This window comes from Chionomys nivalis, chromosome 21 (assembly GCF_950005125.1).
Source record: "Chionomys nivalis chromosome 21, mChiNiv1.1, whole genome shotgun sequence".
In the NCBI taxonomy this organism is placed as follows: Eukaryota; Metazoa; Chordata; class Mammalia; order Rodentia; family Cricetidae; genus Chionomys; species Chionomys nivalis.
In genome coordinates this window covers 845,768-861,474 of record NC_080106.1, presented here as the reverse complement: position 1 = coordinate 861,474, position 15,707 = coordinate 845,768, and the positions used below count along the sequence as shown (strand labels likewise).

Sequence of the window (15,707 nt, the reverse complement as noted above, 5' to 3'; positions counted from 1 at the left end):
ACATAACTAGAGCAACAGAATTTTCCAGCATCATCATTTATTCGCTCAGGACCCATACTCAAGGCTGGCAATTACTGTAGAAAGAAAATTCTAGAATAGCACAGATAAGTGGCCCAGAGTTCAAGCTATGAGCCTTTTAGGAACCAACCCATTTGTGAGAAAGAACCACCTCAGGGAACATCAAAGGTTTTAATGGAGACCGAGTCTTTTGCAGGAAGCACCTCAGGGTAAATCTAGGATCTTTAGACCAGACCTCCCATTCTGCTAGGATGTGGTCTATCCAAAGTAAGATGCTGATTGCTTCTAAGCATCATCCCGGAACTACTGGGTTTCAGGAGGCCCTGAAAGACATGTACAAAAGGAAGAGTGCATCAGGTAAAAATCAGAGACAAATGGAGAAGTACCCTCTTTCACCAAGAGGAAGGAGCCTGGAAATGAGGAATGTGGACGTGGCTATGGTAGTCTATTCTGTGTGTGAATGTGAGTGTACTGAAGGACACTCTAAGAACTGTGAACCTTGCACAGTCTTCCTGAGCCCTAGTATGTGAAGCATTTGGGCATGAGAGAGACAAAGGTATCTGCAGAAACCACAGTGTAGGTCAGTGAATTGAGTGGCAATAACGCAGCTTGAATGTGGCTGTGTTGTCCAGCAAGCCCATGTGGATGGGTTGCAAAAGTAGAAGGAATATTGACTCTCTCTTCCTATCACATTTCCCTGGCTAAGGTTTAGGCTGTCACTGTAGACCTCAGGTTTGGGATTCTAAAGTCTTTGAATGAGGACATGCAGTATAGCTCTTAAGTGAGTTTTAGATTTCAGGCTGGGCAGGGCAGCACTTTTGAGGCTCTGTATTCTTCATCTGGGTAGCTGATAATTGTGATTATGCAGCCCAGTGATGTCTATTGTGGGATTCTTTAATCTCTGATCATGTAGGTCCAATCTAATACATTGCCTTAAAAATATGAGTGCGTACACGTGCATGTGCACGTGCACACACACACACACCAGATAAAGAATTAGAATGTGCTATTTGGCCTAGAGAGATAGTTCTACCCAATCTAATACATCACCTTAGAAACATGCGTGTGTGCACGCATGCGTGCGCGCACACACACACACACACACACACATCAGATTTAGAATGTGCTACTTGGTCTGAATAGATAGTTTGGCTATTAAAAGCTGGACTCACGACCAAAACTACAAAATGTGCTACTCAATTTTTTTCTACTTTGGTTTCCACTAATGGGCTTCCTGAGTGTATGGGATTGGTTGGATTGCACCCCACCTCCACTCCCCATTAAGGGCTTCAAGGATTGCACAGGAAAGAGTTTTGGAAAGGTTGTATGAACCCTGGCATGTGTGAACTCTGCTGTGTGCACATGCACTTGTGAATGTATGTGAACAGCTCCATGATTACATGAAGAGATCCCAGTCTCAGAAGAGATGGAGGAGCCCAAATTTTTGCTACTTTCCCCTAAGGCTCCTTGACTTGTATGTGGTTTTCTTCTGCCTGGGCCCACCCTGCATTTTCACTCTGTGCGTGTCCCCTGATGTTTGCATGCATCTGTGTGTATGTGTATGTGTGTGTGCACATGTGTGGGTGTACATGCACATGTGTGCATATGTGTGTAGAGTTCACAGGTTAACATTAGGTGTCTTTAGTCATTCTCCATATTATTTTTTAAGGCAGTATTACTCACCAAACCTGAAGCTTATCAATTCAGTTAGACCAACTGGTCAGCAGGCCCCAAGGATCATCCAGTCTCTGACTCTACTTCTCTCTGCTTTTTATATGGGTACTGAGGATCCAAATTCTGGTTCTCACATCTGCACAGTGAACATTCTATGGACTGAGCCATCCCCCACTCTTTGAGCTCTTTTGTTAAATTATTTTCACTATGGCAATATGTTGTGCTTTGATTATAATCTACAAGGATGGGAGGGGTATTCTTTGTGAAAGGATGTACAATGTGTTCACATCCTTACAGAGGAGTTACCCTCTGTGTGTAAGGACAGTCCACATTAGAGGAACCACAGAGTGTGGGAGGACTGGGAATAACTGAAATGCAAACTTTAGCAGAAGTAGAACCTATAGCTTTCCTGTCTCTGGGTCCCCACTTCTTCCCTTAAGATGGTGATGTAGATCTAAATCACTCTGCAGGTCTTTGAGAACAACAGCCATAGTGGCATCACTGAGTGCTAGACACTGACTGTTCATCTAAATTCAACTGACAATAGTGATTCTTGACTTTGGTAGGGGCACAGAAGCAAGCAGAGCACCAGAAAGATCTATACAGAAAAATTAAAGCAAAGTGGGAGAAATCTCAGTGACCTGGAGGGGTTTTCATAGGACTATAGCAGGACTTGTACAAAGATTGAGGTAATTTCCAGTACATGTCACAAACTGGGCCAATAAGAGGTCACACACTCTGTACATTTTTTTTTTGTCTGACCAAGAAACTGGTCACATGTGGTTTATATAATACTACTGCCTTCTGGTGTGGTTAAGCCCACTCTGTTTGTCTCTGACTTCTGCTTTGTTGGCTGATGAATTTGAGTATCTGTTAATAAACCCTAAGCAGCATTGCTATTTGCTGATCTTGCTTGTGTTGCTGGACTTAGAGCTCGGTGAGGTCTCCTAACTATTAATTAGACTAAGCTCATATTTATATAACCAGCTGTGTTTGCTATATTGCAGAGCTAACTTCTATCACAGTTACCAAGATGGAGTTCAAGTCTTTCTTGGTTACCTCAACTCCAGCTCCTTGTCCACGCGGTTGTCTCCTTTCTGGGGTAGATGGAGGCTTTTGAGAAGCTACACTTACCATTTAGTCTGTTACAATGATCTGTTTTAGAAGCAAGACTATCAGAAAGGGTAGCCATGCTGGGAATATGTTCCTCAGAGAACAGGCCTTTCTGGAAGTGAGAGCCTGCCAGGACCCATTGATTTCCTCTTACCTGCCCAGTGAGGTTATCTCCTAACCAGCTGCAAGCCCTTTATTTCTTATTCCTAGTGTTGGTAGTTTCAGCATTTTAACCCAACACCCCATTTTTTAAAGAGAAAAAATGAGACTTAATTACTTTTATCTTATGCATCTAAAGTGTTTTTGCTGGCATGTGTGTATGCACACCACACTCTATCTGATGCTCGGGGAAACCAAAAGAGAGCACCAAGTGCCCTGGAACTAGAGTTACAGATAATTGTTAGCCTCCATTTGGATGCTGGGAATCAAACCCAGGTGTCCTCTGGAATCGTAGCCAATGCTTTGAACAACTGAGCCATCTTTCTAGCCCCCTTCTACCATCTCTTTTAAAGTTATTATTTATTTCATAACAAAACACCGAGATTGATGATGGGAATAGGCATTTTTGTCTGTGTCTTGTCTTCTACACCTACCCAGATCATTGTCTTACATGTGCTGTTTAGCTTTTTTGTTATTGTTGTTGGTTTTTTTTTTTGTTTGTTTTGCCATTTTAACACAAATTCGAATCATCTGGAAAGAAAACTCAATTGAGAAAATGTTTCTATAAGACTGCCTAGAGGTGACTGGTTGATAGTAGTGTACACCTTTAATCTTAGCACTTGGGGGCAGACATAGGTGGATCTCAGAGTTTGAGGCCTGGTCTACAGAGTGAGTTCCAGGACAGCCAGGGCTACACTGAGACCCTATCTCAAACAAACGAGAGAGATAGAGATAGAGATAGAGATAGAGATGAGAGAGAGAGAGAGAGAGAGAGAGAGAGAGAGAGAGAGAAAGGCTTCACTATGGGCAGCTCCCTCATTCCTTGTCCCCCAGTCAGGAACTCCTGGGTTGTATAGAGAAGCTAGCTGAGCAAGCCTTGGGAAGAAAGCCAGTATCATTCCTCCATGATCTCTGCTTCAGTTCGTGTCTCCAAGTTCCTGTTTGGTTTTTATCACAGCAATAGAAAGCTAACCAGGACACTTGTCAAAGTATTAGGCACATGGGTGCTGCTCAGTGTAAGGGGCTTGCCTACTATGTCCAGCATCCTGGGTGTGAAGCCTAGCACCATGATGAAATACCAATGATGGCGTTATTAGTAACAAGCACCGCTTCAGAGATGGGAGAGGAGTGGTGCCCCCTAATCTGGCTCTTATCTGCCTACCATTTACTCATTCTTTTGTTTTCCTGGCTTTGGAGATGGAACCCAGGGCCTTCACATGCCTAACATATCACCACTAAGCTACGCAGGCCCGCTCATTCTATTTTAAATGCTTGCCTATTTTTTTTCATACTTAACTTTTTGGCTTTGTCATCTGTCTGTTTGTATGAGGAAACAGAGCATGGTGGTCATACTGTGGGGGTCTGTGGAAGCCCAGGCTAGACCAACTGCCTTGGATAAATGCAGTAACTCTTCCTGCCTACCTTCTATTTCTACTGCTGAGGAGAAAATATGTGAATTGACAAGACCTCCTGAGGAGGTTTCAAATTGTCACTATTCAGAGTTTTGTCTCCAGAATGAAGTCACGGTTGTTCTCAGCCTCCAGACACCACTGTGCTATGCTCTGAATAATTCAATGGTGGTGACACACAGGCTAACCACTTGTCCCAAGTCAAAGTGTCTATTAATATTTGGGGAGTTGTGTTTAACAGCTGTGAGTTTTGAAATAGATCCAATGCCATCCCTTACCTTCTAACCTTTCATGGAAGAGAACAGACGGAATCACACAGATGGGGACCATGAAGTCCCTTGTATAAATGTAGCCTAGGTAAGTACAGACCACTGAACCATCTTCAACTTTTTTTATTTCAATACCAAGTCTCATTATGTTGCACAGTCTGTTCTCAAAGTCATGGTCTCAAGTGATCACGCTCCTTTACCTCCAACTAGCTGGGTTAACAGGCATGTTCCATCATCCTTGGTTTGGCTTTGCCTCTTAACAAGAATTATTCATGTGACACTGGAATCACTATAATCACACCCAACTATGTCTGCCTGCTTTCTTTTGATTTTCCCCTGCTTCTTACCCACACTGTCTCTGTCTCTCTCTGTATGTGAGTCTCACTCTCCTTCTTGTCTCTCTTCCTGTGACAAGGACCTACAATAGGTATAGTAAATATGTATGTATAGCATAGTAAGTATGTATGTATAGTATGTATGTATGTATGTATGTATAGCATAGTAAGTATGTATGTCTAGTATAGTATGTATAGCATAGTAAGTATATATATGTAGTAAGTATGTATGTATAGTATAACAAGTATGTATAGCATAGTAAGTATATGTGTGTAGTAAATATTATTATGGTATACTAAGTATGTATGTATAGTATTGTATGTATGTATAGTATAGTAAGTTTGTATGTATAGTAAGTATGTATAGTATAATAAGTATATATAGTAAGTAGTATATATGTATAGTATAGTATGTATGCATGTATAATATAGTAAGTTTGTATATATAGTAAGTATGTAAACATGAAGAATGACAGAGTGAATCTTGCTCTTGGAGTTTGTTAGATGGATACAGATTACAGAATAGGAAGGTCTTATTCATTGTTGTTTTTGCTTTTCTGTTTACATTTATTTTAAATAATATTTTGATTCTTTGAGAATTTCATACAACATACTTTGATCCTGTTCACTTCCACCCCCCAACACCTTCTGGATCCACCCCCATCTGCCTACACACCCAATTTTGTATCCTTTAAGAAAAAAACAAAACAGGGTCTGGAGAGATGGTTCAGAGGTTAAAAGCACTGATTGTTCTTTCAGAGGTCCTGAGTTTGATTCTCAGAACCCACATGGTGGCTCACAACCATTTGTAATGAGATCTGGTGCCCTCTTCTGGCCTACAGGCATACATGCAGGCAGAACACTGTATACATAATAAATAAATCTTTTTTAAAAAAACCCAAATCAAAACTCTGTAGTCCAATTTGTGCTGCTCAAATACTCTTTAAAGGTGGGGCATATGCTGGAGCATCTGTCTACCAGGGGTCATAGCCTTGGAAAGATCTAGTTCTCCATCTCCCAGCAATCGTTAGTTACCAATAGCTCTTCAAGTAGGGGTGGGGCTTTGTGCCCACCTCCCCACTCCATGTTGGGATTTTGTCTGGCTCCAGCTTATGCATGGTTATCACAAGCACTGTGAGTACACATGTACAACTGCCCTGTTGTTCAGCAAACTGAATTGTTGTGGTCATTTACCGCCTCCGACCCTTATACACTTTCAACCCATCTTCCATGATGACATCAAGCCTAGGAGACTTTGTAATATAGATGTCCCATTTAGAGCTGAGTATATGACAGTTTCTTATTCCTGGCGCATTGCCCAGTTGTGCCCAGTTCTATCGCAAAAAGAAGTTTCTCTAACCGGCATTGAGATGCACCAATGTACAGGTGTAACAATAAGTAACAAGGACGCGATTTAACACTCTAATCACTTAGCAGAGTAAATTGTAACCACTTAGCCGAGTAAATAGTAGGCTCTCTTAGAGGCTCTATGACTTATCCAGCCTCCCAGTTCTTGGCCTCTATAACTGTCCCATGCTTGGGTTCCATTTTGAGAAGTGTACCTTAAGTCCAGTTAGACAGTGGTTGACTATTCCGACGGTATTTTTGCCACTATTACACCAGTGGCATTTCTGGCCAGGCCAATCATTATTTCAGGGGGCTCACAAAGATGGATGATTACTTTTCTGCTCTAGTAGTATGGGTAGCACCTGCCAATATTACGAAAGCTAACCATCAGGGAAGAGTCTAAATCAGCACTAGCTTGATCACTCCATGATCTGTGACTCAAGATCTGTGACTTCAGCAATAGAGTCCTAGTTTCAAGCTTTAGAGGATAACCAAGAGCTATGGTAATAGCCTGCAAAGTTTAGAGATCTATGGGACTCTAAAGGCCAACAACTCACCAAGAGGCAACCCTTTCCTTTTGGGGCTTTTATTTGGTAACCTGTTCTATATGTAGTGAGGGTGTTGTTCCTCATTATTAGATATTTGAACTCTTTTTGTGTGTGTATGTGTGTGTGTATTTGGAATACTTCTATGGTAGTTGGTTCACAGGTGGCTTTTTTTTTTTTTGGGGTTTTCGAGACAGGGTTTCTCTGTGGTTTTGGAGCCTGTCCTGGAACTAGCTCTTGTAGACCAGGCTGGTCTCGAACTCACAGAGATCCGCCTGCCTCTGCCTCCCGAGTGCTGGGATTAAAGGCGTGCGCCACCACTGCCCGGCTTCACAGGTGGCTTTTAAAGAGTCTTTTATGTTAGTTATTCTTCCATGTTCTTCCTCCACCACCCTGCCCTCCCATCCCCACCCCATTTAACATTTCCTCTTTCATTTACTTTTTACTTTAGATCACTGCATTCTATTTTCCTCCCCCTTGAAATCTCCCAACCCCTGTCATGACCCCTTACTAGCTTCCTGACTTGTCTGAGTCTTTCAAATGAGACATGTACCTCTAAAGATTCAAAGCAGCATTCACTCAGGAGAGAAAGCATGCAGGCTGTGCTTTTCTGAGTCCAGCTTACCTCACTCAGCATGAATGTATCCAGTTTCAACCCTTTACCTGAAAATTTCATACTTTCATTTTTCTTAACAGCTCAATATTCCATTGTGTAAATGTACAGTATTTTTGTTATCAATTCATCAGTTAATAAATATCTAGGTTGTTTCAATTTCCTAGCTACATGAATAAAGCAACAATGAACATAGACAATCTCTGCAGTAGAATATAAAGTCCCTTAGGTATATGCCCAAGGGTGGTACAGCTGGATCTCTTGATAGACCTATTTCTAGTTTGCTGAGGAACTCTCAGAATGATTTCCATAGTGTCTGTACCAATTTTCACTCTGAACAGCAGTAAATATGTGTTGCCACATCTATGCCAGTATTTTTTTTATCTTAGTCTTTCTGACTGGGGTAAGATGAAATCTCAAAGTAGTTTTGATTTGCATTTCCCTAATTCCTAAACATTTAGAAAATATTTACCATGTCTATTTGATCTTTTGAGAACTTCCTGTTTAGTTCTATGCTGCATTTTTACATTGTTTATTTTTTTCTGTCCTTGATATTTCTTCTTTCTCTTTTTAGTTCTTTGTATATTCCAGATACTAGTCCTCTGTCACATGTATAACTGATAAAGTTTTTTTTTACCCATTCTGTAGAGTGTCTCTTCACTCACACGATGCTGCTCTTTGCTGTACAGAAGCTTTGTATATTTCTGTGAGCCCATCTGCCAGTTGTTATTGTGACTGCAGTGCCAGAGTCCTGTTCAGAAAGTCCTTTTCTGTGCCTTTGCATTGAACCCTAGCTCCTCCTTTCTACTCTTAGAAAGATTCAGGGTATAAAGTGTTATGTTGAAGATGGCAAGCCAACTGATGTTGAGCTGTTCAGGTTTGAGACATAAGAATCTAATTTTATCCTTCTATATATAGCTACATGGCCAGCACCATTTGTTAAAGATGCTGCTGTATTTTTTCCAGTGTGTACCTTTGGCCTCTTTGTCAGACCAGTTGTCTGTCGGAGCATGTGTTTATATCTGGGTCCTCGATTAGATTCCATGGATCAAGTGCCTGCTTATATGGCGATATGCTGTTTTCATTGCTACAGCTCTGCAGTACAGCTTGAAATCAGGGCTAGTGATGCCTCCAGAAGTTCTTTCATTGTTCAGGATTGCTTTGACTAGTGTGTGTGTGTGTGTGTGTGTGTGTGTGTGAGAGAGAGAGAGAGAGAGAGAGAGAGAGAGAGAGAGAGAGGGAGAGGGAGAGAGAGAGAGAGAGAGAGAGAGAGAGAGGGAGAGAGAGGGGGAGAGAGCATGCAAACTCGTGCGTGTGCACTTCTGTATACAATTTAAGATTTTTTTCAATTCTGTTAAGAGTTGCATTGGAATTTTGATGGAAATTGTGTTGAATATGTAGATTGGTTTTGGTTGGATGGCAATTTTCACAGTATTACGCCTACCAATCCATGAGCATGGGAGGTCTTTCCATCTTTGGATATCCTTTTCAAGTTCTCTCTTAGTGTCTTAAATATTATACAAGTATTTGACTTCCTTAGTTAAATTTACTCCAAGATTTTTGAAACTATTGTAAATGAGATGTTTTCCCAGATTATTTTTTGATTTGGTGGTTGTTGGTAAATAATCTGGTTACTGATTTTTGTGTTAATTTTCTACTACTTTACACAATGTGTTTATTAGTTGTAGGAGTTTTTTTGGGGGGAACTTTTAAGGTATTTTATATATAGAATCATATCACCTGCAAATAACAATACCTTGACTTCTCCCTTTTCCATTTGTAGCCTTGTGTTTCCTTCATGTGTTTTACTGTTCTGGATAAGATTTCTTGTACTTTACTGAGCAGGAATGGAGAGAGTTGGCATGCTGTCTTTTTCTTCATATTAATGAAAAGTCTTCCAATTTTTCTCCATTTGATATGATGCTGGGTGTAGGATATATATATATTTATTGTGATGAATTTTATCTCCCATATCCCGAAAGTCTCCTGGAATTTTATTATAAAAGGATGCTGGATTTTGACAAAAGCTTTTTCTGCATTTACTAAGATCATCATCTGTGATTGAGTCTATTGATGTGGTAGATTATATTTATTGATCTACATAAGTTGTGTTGAACATTTCTGTATCTCTGAGATTAAACCAATTTGAACATGGTAAACAATCTTCTTGATGTGCTCTTGAATTCAGCTTACACATGTTTTATTAAGAGTTTCTGGCTGGGCAGTGGTGGCGCGTGCCTTTAATCCCAGCACTCGGGAGGCATAGGCAGGTGGATCTCTGTGAGTTCGAGGCCAGCCTGGTCTACAAGAGCTAGTTCCAGGACAGGAACCAAAAGCTACAGAGAAACCCTGTCTCGAAAATAAAATAAAAAAATAAAATAAAATAAAAAAAGAGTTTCTGTATTTGTGTTCAGCAGAGAGTGGCCTATAATATATTTTATTGGGTCTTTATCAGTATCAAGATAATACTAGTGCCACAGAAAGAATTTTGGAAGAGTTGCTTTCTTTTCTATTTTATGGAATAATTTGAGTAGTATTGCTATTACTTCTTAGAACATGTAATAGAATTCTACTCTACATCCATCTAGCACAGGGCTTTTTTTTTTTTTAATTTGGGAGATTTTTAACTACTGCTTGTTGTGGGAAATTTGTATACTGTGTGAAGATGTGTCATTGTGATTAGTTTAATAAAGAGCTGAATGGCCAATAGTTAGACAAGAGAGAGAGGTGGGATTTCTGGAGAGAGAGAGGAAGAGGAGGAATCTAGGCATGTAGATTATGCCAGGAAGATGCCAGGAGACTCTGAAGAAGTTTGACATACAGAACAGAGCAGAGGTAACTGAGCCACATGGTGGAATTCAGATTAATAGAGGCTAGTTGATTTAAATTATACAAGTTAGTGGGACAAGCCTAAGCTAATTGTCAAACCGTCAAGCATCACGAGGTCTTGACAGAAGGCCTTTAGGCTGCTTCTCAACCATGTTTCTCCTTCTGCACTGCCTTCTAAGCAGCTAGCCTGCCTCTCATCCACCCTTGTCCCTTTTACTTTTTTCTCTTCAAGTCCACTTCTGTCCTCATTGTCTTTTTTTCTCTCCACAGCTAGAGTCATTTTTGCTTTCTGGGAAACTGGAACCTCAGTTCTGTCCCACAGAAAATCTCAATAATAAACTTTTTGGGTTTTTCTATTTTAAGAACACCATCAAGAGCAGCTTACATAGACAAAAAAGACATTCTTGTTTACTTGATACTTGCACTGTGGGACTATATATATAAACTGAGTCTTCTCTTATTTATTTATTTATTTATTTATTTTATTAAAAATTTCCGCCTCCTCCCCGACTCCCATTTCCCTTCCCCTACGCCCTCTCTCCTCCCCCTCCCTATCCAGTCCGAAGAGCAGTCAGGGTTCCCTGCCCTGTGGGAAGTCCAAGGTCCTCCCCCCTCCATCCATGTCTAGGAAGGTGAGCATCCAATCAGGCTAGGCTCCCATAAAGTCAGTACATGCAGTAGGATCAAAACCCTAAACTGAGTCTTCTCATTGCAGAGATGAGACTGTGGGGAGAGATACAATGACTTCACTGACAGGTAGGGGACTTTTGGGGTTTTGCTGATGAAGATGGCCCAAGTCATAGTCTAGACCTGACACCCACACTGAGGTGCGGATCTGTGCTTACCTCAGTGGTGCAGGAATTAGCAATAAGGCCAAGATCCTTGTAGGCTGTGGTGGTGGTGGTAGTGGTTATACTTCATGAAGTATAACATGCCCCTGGCAATGCTGAAGCATGCATGGACAACCCATTTGTATTGGGTTTCATAGTCTGAGTTGATGAGAGTGACTGACCAGGTCTCTTCCTCAGAGAACAGGTTTCACCAAGGTAGGAACTCGGATGGCTGAATTCAGAGTCCAGAGTGTTAACCATTAGGAGCTGGTGCTGGTTATACTGTAGAAAGGGCAAAATGATCATTTTAGGACTTCCTTCACAACTGGCTGTGGACATGTTTTGAAGGAGGAAATGGCTTTGTGTGTTCATGTGTGCATAGATGCCATGTACATACAAATGTGTGCACATATGTGCATGCACATGGATGTCTGCCATTGTCTTTCCTATTGTCATGATGAAACACCATGACCAAGGAAACTTATAAAAGAAAGTATTTGCCTGGGGGCCCACAGTTCCAGAGAACTAGAATCTATGACCATCATGTCAAGAAGCAGGGCAGCAGGCAGGCAGGCAGGCATGCTGCTGGAACCATAGCTGAGAGCTTACGTTCTGATTCACAGGCAGAAAGCAGAGATGGAAAACTAATGGGAAATGGCAAAGGCTTTTGAAGCCCCAAAGCCTACCTGCATTGAGACACCTGCTCCAACAAGACCACACCTCCTAATCCTTCCCAAACAGTTCCACCAACTAGGGTCCAAATATATAAATCACAGGAACTTTGGGGGGCTATTACCACCCAAACTATCACAGACATCAACCTTGGATGTCAGCCTCAGGTGCTGCTCATCTTGACTTTTGAGACAGCATTTCTCATTAAGACCTGGGGCTCACCAATTAAGTGAGGCTTGCCAACCAGTGAGCTCCAGTAACTGCACGTGTCTGCCTCCTCAACGCTTAGATTAAAAGCATGCACCATCATGCTTGGCATTTTATGTGGGTGCTGGGGTTCGAGCTCAGGTCCTCATACTTGTGCAGGAAACATTTTACCAACTGAGCCATTTTCCCAACTCCAGTAATAGAAAAAGTTCATTGGCTAATTAACAGAAGTTTTCTTTCTTGGGCTAAAAGTAGTAGCTTCTATTATATCCTAAAGTGCCTGGCTTTTCTGATGGAGACATCCAAGCACAGCTACAAGACTGGAATGTCCTGTGAGGGTAAGAATAGCCACACAGAGAGATGACTCCTGCTTCTGGGCCCCACAGTTGTCAGGAGTGTCTCATTGGCAAGCAGCTTCGGGCCAAGCATCTCAGTGTGGAGACAGGAGACCTGACCGCCCAGGCCTGGGAGCACATCTTTTTTCCACAACTTGGTCATCACCTGAAAGTCTGATGTAGAAAAAAAAACCATTGATTTTTCTTTAAACATTCTTGGAATACGCAGGCCTCTTTCAGCAACCATGGAGAACTTGGACTTGTTGGGGTTCCTCATTATCACCTTAAACTGCAACATGACCATTGTGGGTGAGTCTTGGAGGGGAAAAAAAACCCTAAATCTTGTTCTGGTTTTGTTGTCTTAATCAAATTGAGTCCCTTTAAAAAAGTTGATTTCAATTTTCAGTTTGTCTGGCCCACTCCCAGGGAAGGTCAGCATATCACTGTTGGCATGGGAATTCTAGCTAACTTCACAGGGTCATACCTTGCTCCCATCAACACTGGAGGAGGATGTGTGGGGTCAGCATCAGTCTCAGGAAAGATCTGCTCTCTCAGGATTTGAGTTCTGAATTTGAAGGCAGAATCAGGTATAATAAATGAGAAAGTAATGCTTCTGTTGTGCCTCCCCATCTACCTTTTGAGGTTTTATTTTGGAAATTATATTATAAATATTACTAATTTCTCTTAGCACTCTAACACATATCCCAAGTTTAATTTAGTTGTTTGTAGTCTTGGGGTTAGAACTCAGGGCCTCATCCATGAGTGCTGATACACTAAGGCAAGGTGCTCAAACACTGAGCTATGTCCCCTGCCCCTTGTGATATATTCATTCTCTCTTCCCAGTTTTCTTTATAGCTCAGACTGGCCATGAACTCCTACCAGAGCTTTCCAAGTGCCGGGTTGCAGTCTTGCATAACCATATATAGCCCTAACTATTCTTTTAACAAAAGAATAATAAAGATACCTGAGACCGATCTGAACAAGTCAGTTTCAGAGAGGCATGGGATCTGAAAAAGGGATGGAGAAAAGGTTAAGATTTCCTAATGTGAAGTTGATAGGTTTTTCTTTCACACTTATTTTGTATAATTAGAATACGTAATCCTGGTATTGAAAGGTTAAGCCCATAACTTCATCGCCTCATGATGCTTCTCTCTGGGCTTGACTGCCTTTATAAATGATAGTTATTTCTCTTTTCTTCTGTTTATTCACAGTTTTTGTTAGTGTCATTAATAGTGACTGGATTAAGAGGAAAGGAATCTGGAAAGACTAGAAAAGGCAACATTCTTAAAGAAATTCATTTTCAAGAACCCAAAGTCACGATAGCTACAGGCCCTATGATGATAGGGACCGTATAGGCTGATATCATAAATAAGGGAGACACTCGAATTACCACTTTCTATTTGCTCAGCACAATGGGGGAATATGCTGTCCTTTAAAAAGATTAATCCCTGAGAAGGGTGAGATCGAACCATATAGATTTGCTCAGTCAAAATGCTCTCTGGATCTTACAGCCCAGGCCATGTTGCTGTTTCAGATCTGCTCACTGGAAACATTTTACAAATCATTCAGGGCTGTACCCAGCACAGCAAAGGTTTAGGAAGTAATCACCCTCAAGGGGTGGTGGAGGGATTCAACGGCAGAGAACTTTCCTAGCATAGCAAGCGACAGGGTTCTGATTTTGATCCTTGCTACCACCAGTGTGTGTATGCGTGCATGTGTGTAAATAGTTGTGTGTGCGCGCGTGCGAGCGTGTGTAAATAGTTGACCCTATTGTTCTCTCTGTGTTACTGTCTTCCCAGGGTGTAGTAGTTAAGCTACTGTGTGGAGGCAGCCTTCTGTACCTTGGACACTGATCCTTGGACACTTGCTCTTGCCTAGGCATGCTCTGGCTGGTCGTGGCGGTTCTGCTGAGGATGCTGGTGGTGGTCTTGGCAGGGTCCCCTATCTACCAGGACGAACAGGAGAGGTTTGTTTGTAACACCTTGCAGCCAGGATGTGCCAACGTTTGCTACGACTTCTTCTCCCCAGTGTCGCCGCTGCGGTTCTGGCTAGTGCAGAGCCTGGCGCTGCTCCTGCCTTCGGCAGTTTTTGGCGCCTACGCCCTGCACCGCGGTGCGAAGCTGGTTGCGGAGGGAGCCTGCAGGCCCCGGGTGCCCAACCTGTCCACCGCCTACCTGGTGCATCTGCTGCTGCGCACGCTGCTGGAGGCGGGACTGGCTTCCCTGCACTACTTGCTCTTCGGCTTCTCTGTGCCCAACCGAATTTCTTGCTCGCGTGTGCCCTGCTCAGGGACTGTGGACTGCTACGTGTCGCGGCCCACGGAGAAGTCTCTCCTGATGCTGTTCGTGTGGGCTATGAGCGCGCTATCCTTCCTGCTTAGTCTGGCGGACCTGCTTTGCAGCTTGCGGAGGTCACGAGGGACCACTCAAGGGGTGAAGGGCGAAGCCAGACCAGTCTGCGGAGTCCCCACACTCCCCCCTTGTCTCTTACAGGACTCTCAGGGTTGTCAAAGCCAGGGTCAGGTAAACCACGAAGGCGGCCAGGAGGAGCAGGGTGCGCCTGAGTTCCTTAGCATGTGCACAGCAGGGCAGGCAGCCGACAGTCGCGTTGGTCAGGTCATTGTGTCAGGATGGGTGGAGCATTCAGACCAAGACTATGGTGAGGCCACTTCCTCAGCTGACGACAGGTTGGTGGTGGCTCACACAGAGCATGAGTTTAGATCCCACAGAGAGACTTCTTCGGATCTAGGGGGCAAAAACACCCGGTCAAGTGAGCTCCCCTTGGCCTCCCAGAGCCACCTGGTTCGGCACTGTTCAGCAAGCCAGCCTCTAGCTCCTGGTCGGCTGGCCACATCGGGCAGCGCCCCCCACCTAAGACCCAAAAAGTCTGAGTGGGTGTGAGGACAGTCACACAGAACCTACAGACCCTTTCCCCAGCACTGTGCTGCTTTTTGCATTATGACAGGGCAAGACAGTGCAGAAGTCCCTTCATCCATGTTCTTGCTGAGACCATGTTAGGTTTAACTAGAGATGTGATCTCCTTGATGGAGAATCCCGTGGAAAATTGCCCAACACTATTCTAGGAACCTGAGGTCAAGATGCCCCAGCAAACACATCTTCCGTTAAACTGCCTGCCTGTGCAGGCCTCCCCTATACCTATCCACTTCGCTTGGTTAAGCAAAACCTCCCTCTGCGGTTGCAGAACAAAACACCAAGATGCATTTTTAAAACTTTTAAAAAAGTTTTTAAAACTTTGCTTTTAAAACTTTACCCTAAAAACTCATTGCTACACTTAGGTACGAAATACCTAAGTATATTCTCAGCCAGTAATAAAGACTCTCAGTTGGCTATAA

At 42.7% G+C, this 15,707-nt stretch overlaps 1 protein-coding gene across 1 annotated transcript; it reads left to right on the top strand.

The window, feature by feature from the left end:
* The first annotated feature begins 12,600 nt into the window (after nt 1–12,600).
* Gjd4 (gap junction protein delta 4) lies at nt 12,601–15,255 on the top strand. The gene is made up of 2 exons (XM_057754435.1): nt 12,601–12,664; nt 14,234–15,255. The coding sequence occupies exons 1-2, from the start codon at nt 12,601–12,603 to the stop codon at nt 15,253–15,255; spliced, it is 1,086 nt and encodes a 361-aa protein (XP_057610418.1).
* Nucleotides 15,256–15,707: the final 452 nt, after the last annotated feature.

Excerpts from the sequence above, each read along its gene's own strand:
- Gjd4 (XM_057754435.1), top strand. The coding sequence starts at position 12,601 with ATGGAGAACTTGGACTTGTTGGGGTTCCTCATTATCACCTTAAACTGC. Across the intron at positions 12,665-14,233 it reads CTGCAACATGACCATTGTGG|GCATGCTCTGGCTGGTCGTG; the intron begins GTGAGTCTTGGA and ends GCTCTTGCCTAG.